The sequence below is a fragment of the Elaeis guineensis genome, chromosome 2 (genome assembly GCF_000442705.2).
Source record: "Elaeis guineensis isolate ETL-2024a chromosome 2, EG11, whole genome shotgun sequence".
In the NCBI taxonomy this organism is placed as follows: domain Eukaryota; kingdom Viridiplantae; phylum Streptophyta; class Magnoliopsida; order Arecales; family Arecaceae; genus Elaeis; species Elaeis guineensis.
Genome location: NC_025994.2, coordinates 125,913,315 through 125,927,806, shown reverse-complemented (window position 1 = coordinate 125,927,806; position 14,492 = coordinate 125,913,315). Strand labels below are relative to the sequence as shown.

The 14,492-nt window shown below is 37.0% G+C and overlaps 1 protein-coding gene across 2 annotated transcripts; it reads left to right on the top strand.

The window, feature by feature from the left end:
- The first annotated feature begins 6,521 nt into the window (after positions 1–6,521).
- Positions 6,522–14,100, top strand: LOC105034567 (uncharacterized). 2 transcript variants are annotated; one of them, XM_019853656.3, is made up of 2 exons: positions 6,522–8,079; positions 13,760–14,100. In XM_019853656.3, the coding sequence occupies exon 1, from the start codon at positions 6,855–6,857 to the stop codon at positions 8,076–8,078; it is 1,224 nt and encodes a 407-aa protein (XP_019709215.1). In that variant the 5' UTR covers positions 6,522–6,854; the 3' UTR covers position 8,079; positions 13,760–14,100. The 2 variants fall into 2 exon arrangements, with proteins under 2 accessions (XP_019709215.1, XP_010911328.1); XM_010913026.4 differs by lacking the exon at positions 13,760–14,100 and adding an exon at positions 13,021–13,313 and having other exon boundaries at positions 6,526–8,079.
- The last annotated feature ends 392 nt before the right edge of the window (positions 14,101–14,492 follow it).

Genomic DNA, 14,492 nt, shown 5'->3' with positions numbered 1-14,492 from the left:
AGGACGATGTGATTATAGTCATTATATAAAAACTAATTAGAGATGATAATGTTATCTTTATATTAAAAAAATATTTTATATTTAATAGTATATTTATAAATTTAATCACATTCTTATATAGATTTATCTCTAATTAAATGTAATAATTTTTTTTCTAATATCATTTTTCAGAATAATTTTTTCATCAATCAAATATAATAAAAATTATTTTTTTATAATTATTTTTTTCAAATAAATAATTTTTAAAAATTATCAAATTACTATATAATCTGACATGTCCCAACCGAACAGATCCTAAATAGTTAGTTGTATCTTTCAGATACTTTATCAGTATAGGAACTAATAAACGCACATTATTTTGGATAAGAGAAATAAAATAAACGCACTTCAATTTGTAACGCATGCTCAATTAGTATAATCCTTATATTTATTATAAGACAGATTCTCACTACAGGTGTGTTCTCATATTGGTTTGGATTCAAAGGCATTACGCCCAGAATAACGTGTGACGGCTTTTCTTAAGAGTATGTCTGATATAAGGAACTTTGTTTGAAATAACTATTCTTTTTTCATACTTAGTTTTTGAAAATTGTTTCGCAAACGTAATCATTTTGTCCCCGAACCCAGATGCTCCCAAAAGGAAAAATACAATGCTTGTGTCAAAAAAAATGTGTAACATGGTTAGTGTGGCACACTACGGTCCTCAAACTTGTGTTGTGATCTCGAGAGACCAAAAATAGGCCAGGCCTGGTTGGACTGAGTCAAGCCCAAGCCTGGTTCAACACGGTTTTGAGGGCCCAGGATGGACCCTGGAGGCATTTTCTTTGCATGGTCTGGGATATTAATCGGCTATTAATTTTTGAGAAAGTCTTTATGCACCACGTGTAGTATAATAAAATCGACATAGAATGTACCATCTAATTATATTAGAGTACGTAATATACTTAATGATGAGATAAATATTGAATGCCGCTGAGCTTCATTTTCTCCAATTTTTAGTTAGAAAAATATCATTCTCTCCATAGAATAAAGAAAGAATAATATTATTACTTCATGATGTCTAGTATGATCTTTTATGAATACATATAATATTTTGAACAATATATATGATTTTCTGTGTCTTTATGATATCCTGAACAATATATATGACTTTCTGTTGTCTTGTATGGCTTCCTATGAATATATATGAAATCATGAACAATATATATGACTTCTTGTGAATATACACGATATTTTGAATAATATGTATGAGTTTCTAATATCTTATATGACTTCCTATGAATATACGTTATTCTTAAATAATATATATAGCTTTCTAATGTCTTATATGACATCCTATGAATATATATGATATCCTGAATAATATATATAGCTTCTTAATATCTTATATGACTTTCTGTCAATACATTTGACATCTTGAACAATATATATATATATATATATATATGACTTTTTGATGTCTTATATGACTTCTTGTAACCAACAGAAGATCATATAATACATAGGAAGTTATATATATTATTCAGGAAGTCGTATATATTGACAGAAAGTCATATAAAATCTTAGGAAGTCATATATATTATTCAGAATGTCATATATATTCACAAAAAGTCATATAAAGCATTAAGAAGCTATATATATTATTCAGGATATCATGTATATATTCATAAAAAGTCATATATATTGTTCAGGATGTCATATATGTTCACAGAAAGTCATACAAGACATCAGAAAATCATATATATTGTTCAGGACGTCATAAAGTCAAAGCAAGTCATCTATATATATTATTCAGATTATCATAAATATTTATAAAAAAATATATAAGATATCAAAAAATAATAATACTATTCATTCTTTATTTTATAAAAAAAATGATATTTTTATAATAAAAAAATAAATTATATTTGTAGTCTCTAAACTAACTTGAATTTTTTTAAGTGGTCCCTAAATTATAAAATTTTAAATTTTAATCCTCTAATTATCTAAATTTTTTTAGTGTTGTCCTCAAATATATTTTTTAATTATTTTTTCTCGTCAAAAATATGTTGCGATAAAAATTTGGTATTTATATGAAATATTAAATTTAAATATTTAAAAAAAATGATGACACCTTCTCCCTCCATCACCCCATCGGATCCGATTTTTCGCCGCCTCAAGAACCGCACCAGGGGTCCCGCTTCTGGAACAGCATCCCGCAGTGTCGGACCTCCCATTGATGCACCTCGTCGGCCACCGCCGCGGCCGCTAGAAATTTTTTCATGGGACTGAATTCCTTTGCCGCGGTCGGGCTCCTCGTCCTCCCTAGCATCATCTTCTCCAGATCCTTTGTCTTTTCCCAGACAACGAATTGAAGTATATGGAGGGTATGGAAGAGAAGGGGACAGCGAATCTTTCCTTAAATTACATCGGTGAAGGCTGACTCAGAGGCTGAAGAAGGTACGTCGAGCCGGAGGAGGAGATCGCCGGCGGAATCAGGATCTCTTCTTTAATCTCCGCCTCTTCCATCATAGAGTTCAGCAGGCAAAGGGGAGGCACCCGTCTACCAACACACGGATCTCTCTTTATGGTTGGAATCTTCTGCGGCGGCCCAAAATGCCAAGTTAGGAACAAAAAAAAAAAGGAAAAATCTGTCCCCATAACCGAATAATTGAAGGAATCGCGGAGAATAATTGGGTTCTGGGAGTTTTTTAGTTTGTATTTTCCTCCTTGTTGCAGAAACAGACGCCCTCAAATAGATGAGGGTGGAATGAAGGAAAGAAGTTGAGAAAGAAATCGGAAGGTAGAGAGGAGAAGGACAACGGAACAAGACAATTTGAGAAGAGAATAATAAGTGATATATTTATAAGCGGGACACCGAGAGCTGAGGAAAATCAGGGTTATGGTGGTGGTGGTGGAAGGGAAATCCAACGTCGGTGATGGCGGTGGAGGAGAAGAAGAAAGAAAGGGCAGGGGGAGGTAGGGCAGAGGGGGAAGTTGATCTTTACCTTGAGGCCATGGAGGGCACGGACAGTGGCATCATAGGTGCGAGATAGATGTGGGCCTTCTTTCAGGTGTCTCAGACTTTCGTGACGAACCACCGTACGTAGTGAACCATGTTCGATCAGCAACGGCGACAGTGAAAGGATCGCTCTCCACGGGCTTCGAGCAGCAATAAGGACGATGAAATGGATAGACCTGTAAATACATCGAATTGGATCGGATCCTAAGTGATCCCGATCGGATACAATTTTTTGATCAAATTTAAATATTAAATTTATATTTATTTTAAAAAAAAATCGAATCAAATCAGATCGAAGCTATGATCGAATTTATTGACCCATTAGATCATTTGGATTGGATCGATTTCATATATAATCCAGTCCCAATCCATGACATATGGATCCAGTTCGGATCTGATTCGGATCGGATTGGGTCACCGATTTAATTTATTTAAAATCTACCATTAATGAATACTAATACTGGATGACAACTAAGAAAGGCCTCTTTTCTTTTTTCCCTCCAATCCTCCAACTGTAGCTTCTAATAATTAATTGTATTGGATAGCAGAGGGAAACAAGTGATTTTTGAGAATAGTCAAGATTCCAGAAGTCCACGTAAAAGAAGAAAAGTAAAATATATATATATATATATATTTTATATAATAATATAATTGTCTCAATCTAAAATATCATACAGGAGAAATATTTGTACATAGTTAAAAATGAGACTGTATATACCATGGATGATACAACATCTGTGCACATTAGAACATACTCTGAAATTTCTTAAAGTCAACAAAACAAAGTTGGAATTCAAGAAGTCCTCTTACTTTTGTATCCATGGCATGGTAAACATAAACCAGAAGGTTTAGAAAATTGAGCCTAGCAAGAAGTCAGAAGAACTAATCGAGATGCCCGTTTTCATAAATTCATTTAGTCTTTCCTCCTCAGATTGTTATAGATGTTACAACAGTTAGAATAAAAAAACTGAAAGGTTTGAAAATTTTTTTAGTTTTGGAGATTTTTAATTTGGGAATTGGATGGAAAAAACTGAAGGGTTTGAAAAATTTTGGTCCAAATCCAAACTCCTATTTGGGCGAGTCACTCTAACTAAGTTTGGATCCTATATTTGGATTCGGATCGGATCGGATCGGGTTGGATCATGTATCTTAAGATCCAAATTAACCTAAACTCTCAACGGATCGGATCGGGTCCAAATTCAAAAATTCCAGACCCGACCCGAAAAAGGGAACGGGTCCAATTTTTGAACTCGACCCGGCTCCATGGGTTTTTTAAATGGGTTTGGGTCGGCTCTAACCGGGTTGGGTCGGGTTGGGTCACGGATCAACCCAACCTATTTGCAGCCTTAGAAGTGGGTCGCTCTCCGTGGGCTTTGAGCAGCGATGGAGATAGCGAAGGAGGAGCAGGCGGCAAGGGAACATTGATGGCAGCAGTTGAGATTGGAGGTGGAGGTAGGCAACAGGACATTGATGGCGGCGGAGCAGGCGGCCATGGCTGCAGTGGTGAAGGTGGAGGACCTAAAGTCGGAGAGCCGAATGGGGTCATGGTCGAGGTGGACCTGGCGATTGAAGTTGGGGAAAGTGGCAGAGCCGGAGGGAAGGTGGCCATGGAGGGATGGGGCGGAGGGAAGCAGAAGCAAGAGCAACAAAGGGAATAGTTTTTTTTCTTGCCATGTCATCAAATATTTTTAAATAATATAAGTCACATTAACTTTCATTTGAGCCATACAAGTAAAATTTACTCCACATAAGCATCAGATTTTGTCAGATCAAACTTTTGATGAGAGAAAACGATCGGAATCGTATCTGAGAACAATATTAAAGGAGTTCAAATAATTGAAGGATTAAAGTTTAGGATTTTGTAGTTTAGGGACTATTTAAAAAAATCCAACTTAGTTCAGAAACTACGAACATAATTTATCCTAATAAAAATTATGACGAAAAAAATTGAGCGACATTTTATGTCTGTCTCATTATTAATTATGTTACATGGCTTCATGTGATTGGATGATGCGCTCCACATCAATTTTGCTACACCATACGCAGTCCACAAAGAATTACCCTTAATTTTTTAAGTAATTCTTTATCGTGCCACGTCACGTAATTAATAAGTAGATATATATTTAATGCGGTTCAACTTTTTTTTCTCAGATTTTTTTCTAACCAAAATTTTCTTTCCTAATGCGCTCCACATCCTGTTGCTTTTTTCTAGAATGCAATAGGATGTCATAGGATGCAAATAGATCTGTTAGTTTTTATGATATCCCGATAATTATCTATAAAATGCAATAGGATATCATAGGATTGCAATATCAATATCATAATATTATTATGATATCCTGTTGATTTATATGATATCTCGATAATTATCGATAGGATGTAATAGGATATCATAGGATGGTCATAGGATGTTGTAATATTATTATGATATCCGATTAGTTTTTTATGATATTTCGATAATTATTTATAAGATACAACATAATTTATAAGATTGCAACAGGATGACATAATATTATTGTGATATCATATTAGTTTTTTATGATATCTTGATAGGGCTGAAACCAAATCAGATATATATAAATCAGGTACTATAAAATTCATATCTGTATTTATTTTATCTGACAAATATAAATATAGATATGAATATTATTCGAATGTAAAAATTTATATTCATATTTATTTTAAATACATATGAATACAATTTCGATATTAAAAGTATAGATATAATTATAGATATAAATTGGATAATTAAATTTTATAACTACAGAATCAAAAATATTATTAAATAGATGATAAATCAAGTTAATAGCATATTTATATGGTGATATATTTTTTAAAAAATTAATAAGTACTATATAAAATTATATAGGATTACAGGTATATTCAGATATTTGGATACAGATTAGATAGTTGTCTATCCATATCTATATCTATTTTCTTATACTGATATAGATACGGGTACGGATATTAGTCGGATACTCAAATTTCTATCTATATTCAGATTGATTTGGATACAAAAATGGATCCGAATGAATATTATCCATATTATTTTCATCTTTATATCTCGATAATTGTCTATAGGATGTAATAGATTACTATAGAAATGCAACAAGATATCATAATATTATTATGACGCCTTGTTATATTTTTATAATATCTAGTAATTATCTATATGATGTAACAGAATGTCATAGGATTGCAAGATATTATAATATTACTATGATATCCTGTTTATTTTTTATGATATTTCGATAATTATCTATATAAGATATAAAGATCCCAAATGATATCATAATATTATTATGACGTACTGATAGCTTTTTATGATATCTTAATAATTATCTATAGGATGCAATAAGATGTTAATTAATTTCAATAAGATATCATAATATTATTAAATCATCTTATTATTATTTATAATATTTTAATTAAATAAAATAAAATAAAAAATATTTTTATTAAAAAATTTAGAAAAAAAAAGCAACATTAAATGTCTATTTCCTTCCTAATCGCGTGATCCAATAAATTTTTTCTCCGTCGGCCCATGTCGGACACACAGTCTCCGGGACTCGGTTTGGAACCGGGTTCAACTTGACCAACGAGCCACCGACATGGACCGCACTCCGATCCGGACCCGGTCCGCATGCCGATTCACGGGGCGCGAGTCATCCCCTTCCTCGTCACCCGTCAATCGTCATCTCATCTCTCCTCCGCAGTCCCCCATCCGTCCACCGGAACGCCGACCACCACAAAATTGCACTCCAGGAGCCCAAATTTATTAGGGCATCCCCGATCGAACGCTAGGGTTTCTAAAGTCTCCCATTTCTTCCTCGCGAGGGAGTGAAAGAGAGAGATGGACGACATCCAGGACGACGCGAGGTATCTCCCCAATCATCCCTACCTTTCGGCCCACTGCCGCCCCTTCTCCTCTTCCTCCTCCTCCTCCTCCTCCCTCCATCGATCCAAGATTGCCGCTGCCCGGAAATCCTCCTTCCCTCCGCCGATCGACCGTCGCTACGCCGATGAGGACGACGAAGACGAGCAGAACGACATGGATGAAGCCATGGACGAACACGATGATGATGAGGACGAGTACGACGGTGGCGGTAGACATCGCCAGATCCGGGACGAGGAGGAGGAGGAGGATTCGGCGGAAAGCCGCGGGAAGCGGAGGAAGGTGGGGAAATTCTCCCTAGGTTTCGAATTCGCCCCCCGCGTACCTCGTCCCGCGGTCGTGACGCCGGAGGGCAAGTTTCCCGCGAAAAGCTCCCCCACCGATTGGTCTGAAGACTCGACCTTCGTGCTCCTTGACACCTGGGGCGATCGCTATGTCAAGAACGGCCGAAAGAGCCTCCGATCCGACGAGTGGAGCGAGGTCGCCAAGAAGGTCTCTCAGTCCTCCAGTGCCACACTATCCGACGCCCAGTGCCGGAACCGGCTCGATACCCTGAAGAAGAAGTACAAGAAAGAGAAGGTGAGGATGGCGAAGCACGCGAGTTCTAGCAGCAAGTGGGTTTATTTCAAGAAAATGGATGAATTGATGTCGTCACCATCGCCGCCGCCGGCGGGGGTGCGTCAGCAGCAAGCGCCGCGGCTGCCGTGCGGGGTTGATGCAGGGGCGTACGTCTTTGCGAGCTCCAGTGTGTATCTGAACCGCTCGAATGGTAATGATGAGATGAGGGACAGCCCCGGAGACACTGGATCGGAGGAGGATGGGAACGAGGAGGAGGATGATGAGTCCGATGGGCTTCCGCCGCCGACGAGGGAGAAGGTTTCGATGGGGAGCACGGATTCTTCGTTCAGAATGCTGGCTGATTCCATTCAAAAGTTTGGGGATATATATGCGAAGATGGAGAGCAAAAAGCGGCAGCAAATGGCGGAGCTGGAGAGGATGAGGAAGGACTTCCAGAGGGATTTGGAGATGCATAAGAGGAAGATTTTGGAGAGGGCACAGGCAGAGATTGCAAATATAAGGGCGGAAGAGGGGGTGGAGGAAGAGGAGGAGGAGGAGGGGAGTGAAGATGATGGGGACGGGGATGATGAGATTGATGTTTCTGCGGAGAACTTGAGTGGGTGAGGTAAGATCGCTTCAACCTCGCTTGCTCTGGTGCTTTAACAAGTATTAGTACCATAAGATTCTTTCTTTAAATTTTTTAAATGCTCTGTTTGGAGTGTACCTTACGTTGTTAGTCTAAGTAAATAAGCCAGCTACATAGAAGATTGAAGATGTCTTATTCGATTGAACGGAACTGCGGATGGTTGCTTTCCCTAGCCATTCTCACGTTCCATAATCTAGATGTGTAGTTGTTATTAATACATCTAATAGTAGGTTGTTAATTTACTAGGCATGAACTGTTTTGTTGTTTTTTCTTCTGTTTCTTTCGCTTGCTGGTATAAGCAATGTGTTTGGGAGACATATTAGAAATATTCTTTGACATCATAATGATAAAACAAACGAAACAGGTGTAGACCCTTCATCATGTTCCTGCAGATGCAGGAATTTCTTATATCAGTTGGTCCTAATTTGTCTTGGGAGTTTTGAGTCCTGAAACTATTTCCAAGTTCTCAGACTGACTTCATGTTCTTTTTTTTCTGCCAATCACGGTCCTTGTGTCTCTTATTTTCGTTCTTCTGCAGTTTAATTCAGGCGTCTGAGCTACTCTGCTCTCCTCTAACTTGGGAATAGGGAGGGCTGATAGTGGCCCTGTAATTGTATTAAGAATGATGCAGTGCTCCATTTTGATCAAGAAGTCCCTTTCTGGTATTAGGTTGAGTTAATGGAGTCCTAAGTTTGCAGAGATGGTGCTTATAAATGGTTTATATGCCTTTTTATTTAGATTTCCATATTCATCCAAATTTTGTGTCTTGCATTGTGGTTGTTTTAATTTCTTAAAGGGAATCTTTAACGCCTTGGTTGGGAGAGCATAATAGGAGAGAAAAGAAAAGAATGGGAGAGAAAGTTACTCCTTTCTCTTGGTTGGGAGTTTTTTTATGAAAGAAATGGAAAGAAAAGGAGAGAAACGGAGAGAATATAAATCCTCTCAAATCCACTATCTTTTTCTCCTCCAAAATCGAGCGGAATTGAAGAGAAAGGAATGGAGAGTTAGTGAATCTTTTATAATTTTCATCTTACCCCTTTAATGATAAAGAACAAAATTAATATTACATTTCAATCTTAAGATTTATTTCAAGCATTCCACTTAAGTCTCCCATCCGATTGAGACTTCCGTGGATGGAAAAAATCAACGAAAACAAAAGAAAAGATAGAAAAAATTAAAAAATTAAGATCTTTTCTTGGTTCCTTTCTTGAGTTTGTTGGGTTCCTTTTAAGGGTATAATAGTAAAAGAAGTTTGTAATATTTTCTTTCTTTTCCTTTTTTTTTTTTTGCTTCCAATCAAGAAGGAAAGAAATTACTTTCTTTTCTTTCTTAAAACTCCTAATCAAGAGGAAAGAGATATACTTACTTTCTTTCTTCTTTTTTTTTCTTCTTACTAATATTTTTTTTCTTTTCTTTTCTTCCCCAAACTCCCAACCAAGGCGTAAGGGACAAAACTAACCTCTCACTGGAACTAGGAAGGGACCCTTTCTAAAGAGGTGCTTTTTCTTCTAAAAAAATTCACAAGTCAATTGAAGCTGATTGAAGATCTGAGATATTGAGTTGTCAAGGACTACTTGTCTAGGGGGTTTGAGTCTTTCAACTATTTCCAAGTTCTCAGGCTGGCTCCAAGTTCCTTTTATCTGCTGATTACAATCCTCGTATATCCTATTTTTGTTCCTGGTGCAATGGTAAGGTTGCACTATTCTTACCTGGATGTTACGGGTTCAAAACATGGAAATGGCCTCTCCGCTTGTGGGGTTTAGACTGCATGCATTTAACCCTCCCTAGACCCTACATTGGAGGGAGCTTTGTGCATTGGGATGCCCCTTTTTTAGCAGTTTAAGTCAGGTGCTTGAGCTAATCTGCACTCCTATAACTTGGGAATAAGGAAGGTTGAGACTGACTACAGAGTTGTATTCTGAGTGACTGAGTTCCATTTTTGATCGAGAAGTCCCTTTCTAGTATTTGGTTGAGTTGGTGGAGTCCTACTGTTATAGAGATGGCACTTACAAGTGGTTTAGGTGCCTTTTTATGTAGAGTTCCATGTTGATCCGAGTTTTATATCTTGCATTGTTGTCGTTATTATGAAGTTAAGGGATTCTTTTAGGGACAAGTTAACTAACCTTTTCCTGATACTGGGATGGGATGCTTTTCTAAAGAGTTGGTTTCTTCTAAGAAAGTTCACAAGTCTAATTGAAGCTAATGAAGTATTATTCTCCAACTTTGTCTTCAAGCCATTAACTAACCAGAGTTATGATTCCAACAAATATTTGGGTTGAAGCTCAGCCAAGATTTAATTTTCATCACTTATGGTAATAACCTTCTACTTTCTAGAAAAAGATTTTTAGGCACTACTGCAGTGAATAATTGCTTTTCTTACTATTTGAGTGATGCCTTTTGGTGTAAATACAACCTATGTATTTGAAAATACTAAAACTAATAGACATGATAATGTTATCTGCTGGAATCAGTTCTGACATTTTGAAATTTACTTTTGATGAGGGTAAATTCAAGGAAGCTCAAAATTGATTGTCATCTCCTCAGTCTGAAACTCAAATCTGAGATCTTATATGCCTTCTCTAGTCTTCCTTTAACATTGTTTGTTAGTGATGTCTTTCTTTGAAGTCTTATTGCTTCTTATTGGGCTTCGTTAAAGTAGATTTTTGTTTTTCTTTCCTTTCGTTAGTTGGGGCAGAAGTTAGTAGTGGTCAAATTAGAATAGACTTCTTCAGCAGGAGAATTTTTTACAATATTCGGATGTGTGACTATTTAAATTTCAGTAAAAGTTCCTTTATGCATCGATTTAATTGGCAAGATAGAGTTGTATTGGTGAAAGAGTTGCATGATAAATTTAGCATTGAGCCTCCTTTAGATTCATATCAAAGATCTTTTTCAGCAAGCTGAATGAATGAGGCTAATTTGGATGCTCAATTTTTTTCCTCCGTAACTTAAAGCTGGAACAAATCGTTTACAGTTGCTATTGGTCTTCATTCTAGCATTAGCATATGTCTTCTGTGGTCTAGTGAAGGAAGCTTAAATTCACATATTCTTAAAGTCGTCCTACCTGCAAGGACTTGTTAGACATTAAAAGTTGACCATCTTCTGCAAGTCTGCTAGCAAAGAACCTGCAAAATTTTAGTCATAGCATGCATTGTCCGTATTGTTCATTACAGAGATGGGTGATACAAAACATGATGTGATGCAGTTGATTCAAATGCTGGTTATAGTTTGAAAATTTTTTGTTCTTTCTTTCTTTCTTTCTGAAGTTAGTGCTTGCACATAAGCCATGATATCACTCTAACATACATCAAGAATTCCTACATACGCATGTTAAATCACACACGCTAAATGTCTTTTCTGAAAGCTTATGTGCTATATGTCTTTTCATAGCATACCTTATGTGTCATATGTCTTTTCATAGCATGCTTACTTGTTTCCAATGGATGTTGAAGTATGAATGTTGTGACAAAAAATGATCACATAATTTAGCAATTTTTTTTCAGGGAAAAATGTATAAAAGTTTTGAGAGAGAAAAATTATGAGAGTAATGTAAGGTAAAATAGAAATACATAGACAAAAGAAGCAGTATTCAAGAATCAATGTAGGTTCTGAAGTAATCCTTGTATCATATGGAAAGCTCCCTAGAATATATAAAATGCATCATTCTATTAGTCTGTGATGATGTCCATGAAGAGCTAACATTATGAGACATTAAGGGCCTGTTTGGATAATACTGCAAGATTTGGCCTGAATTTCCCGCCGGATTCACAAACTAGGAAGCCCATTTGAGCAAGGGCTCATACCAACCCAACAGTTCAATAGCCTGAATTCTATGTGAAGGAAAAAAAAACTTCATAGGTCTTTTTTCCCCCTGGAGACAAATAGGTCTGCAGGTTGGGATTAGGTTGGGACTTTGGTGGGCCTTTATAAGATGCCGGGCTACGTGGGCCTATAGGCCTGATTTCTATAAGATAGTCCTGCCGAAATATCCAAACAAGCCTTAGATGGAAAATCTATCATAAGAGGTTTGGGTTGTCTAGGCTTGGTTTGGTCATACGAGCAACTGGTCAAGCTCGGCTTGAGTGAGAGATGGTTCAGCCATTGCTATTCATGCTTGGTTTGTAAGTTCCATATACAAGCCAACTCTCAAGTTGAGCTTGAGCTTATAATTATTTTTACAAGCTGGCTAAGTCTTGATTTTTTGACTTGTTTACCAGTGGAGCCTACAAGTGGATTTGAGCATCACTCGTTTACTGATTGAACAACCCAATAGTCTAGCCAATCCTAAGCTGTTCATGATTGGCTTGGTTTATTTGCAGCCCTTCTAATGCGGCAATTCATGCCCGATATTGCTCTTTCCCAGATTTAGTACATTTTGCTTAGCAAGTATCCATATTTGCCTCAGCTCTTGATGATAGGCTCGGCTTTTACAGTTGTATGACAGATTTTATTGTCTTTTAAATCATGCTTTTGGTTCTACCGGCAGCCATTCATTACAAATATGGGATACACAATGAATGCCATGAACTCCAGATGCTTTATCCTGTAAATGGAAGTTCCTTGGTGAATCTGATGTTTATGTCAATATGAATAGACATCATTCTTTGCAATTTAGTGTCAATATCATTGACATTCATGCATGAGTGGCATATTGCTAGCACCTTTTTTAAAAAAAATATATATATATTCTGTAGTTGGCTTAACTGTAGTTTTTAGAAAAACCTTAGGAAGTTACTGCAGAAGTCATCATTTCAAGCTCCATTGTGTTACTAGTACTTGTCTACACTGTTTTATCTGCAGACAAGTAAATATGAATTTTATGGTGGTATTTATTGTCAACCTTTGTCATTCATTCATTGATATCTATTTTCAGATAATGTGTGAATCTTAAAGCTCTGATGTATTGGTTTTCTTCTGTAGATTCATTTTTGGCTTGTTACATCTGACTGCCATCAGCATGAGTTTAGGAGTTCAGCCTCTGTAACTAGAGGCTGTATATGAATTTGCAACAAGAATAGAAGAGGCTAAGAGAATTTGCTTGAAAATTGAATTATGGTACGCCATAGCGTTGCAGATGTAATTTAAATTAAGTTTTATGTATTCAGAGCTGAGGAAGGTCATTTTTTTTTTTTTTTACTAAGCTCTGGATAAACAGATGTAAACACATTTTTTTAATCTATTTGTCAAAAGCTCCAACAATAGTTGATTTTCCAGCGCCGCCCTCCCCGCACACCGGTGCCCCCCACCCCTCCCCTTTTCGATGGTTATTTTCCAAGGCATGTTTGTGAATATTTAAAGCTGCATGATTGTTCGTTTGGGGTCTTCGTTTGCCCGCTGCATGCTTTCCGGTGGTTGAGTTGATCCGCTAACCCTATCTTTCCTGAGAGAAACTGATGGGAACATGTGAAAAGGTTGGTGTATCAATGATTATGCGGAACGTTCCTAAATTGCGTCATGTCGTCAATTGGAACAGAGATCTGTCCATATTAGATGGTTGTCATCTCAAGCTTGTGTGAAGTATCAATCTTGCTCTAACAATTTGGCATATATTAACTGAATGATGCACCACGGTTTCTAATCACCACCTGTACTTCGCTGAAACAATCATTTCACGAGAGTTTAGATGTTTGACAAGAAGTCTTGTTCAATTTGGGTGCAGGCCTGAGGGTGGATTCCTGTGCTCGGGGCTTCCAACTTCCAAATTTGTTCAAATTCTGAACTTGCTCAGAGGGATAGGTTTGTAGGCTGCAAGACTAATCACGGAGATCCATCCTTCAACTTCCAAAGGAAAAATTTTGCCAGACCAGTTCTTTTTTATTATCATATTGATGGCCTTAAACGACGACTGAAGATCTGTATTATTACAGCCAGCTAATATTTGCTTAGGATTATTTTGTTTTCCTATTTTTATTGACAAATTTTGCTGCAAGCATGGTGGCATGTGGCATGCGTGGAATGTTTCCAAAAAATGATAGGCTTTGATACATTAAATTTTCTTCATTTGCAAGGAGCGATCAAATTTGGTTGGCATTCTGCTTAGCTACCCTAGTTACTAAATTCAACCTGAAAATCCAAGGTTCAGGAAACACTTCCATTTGATATCTCAACCAAAGCAAGCTTTGTGTTTAAGCAGCCCTGCTGCTTTGATATTTCTCAGGCACTGAACATGCGAATTCGTTTCCACCCAAATACAGGTCACAACACCCCGCCCCCCCCAAATTTATTTTTTTTGGATGGAGATGGGTCATCACCTATATCTTGGATTTGGCTCTATCGGTCCTGACATGCTATTGCCTTCATCTGCTAAAGGCCAAATCGGCAATTAGTTATCCAGATTTCATCACTGCTCCTGCCAAATATCATTTTTCCAGGATCCTTATTTCTATGAATTC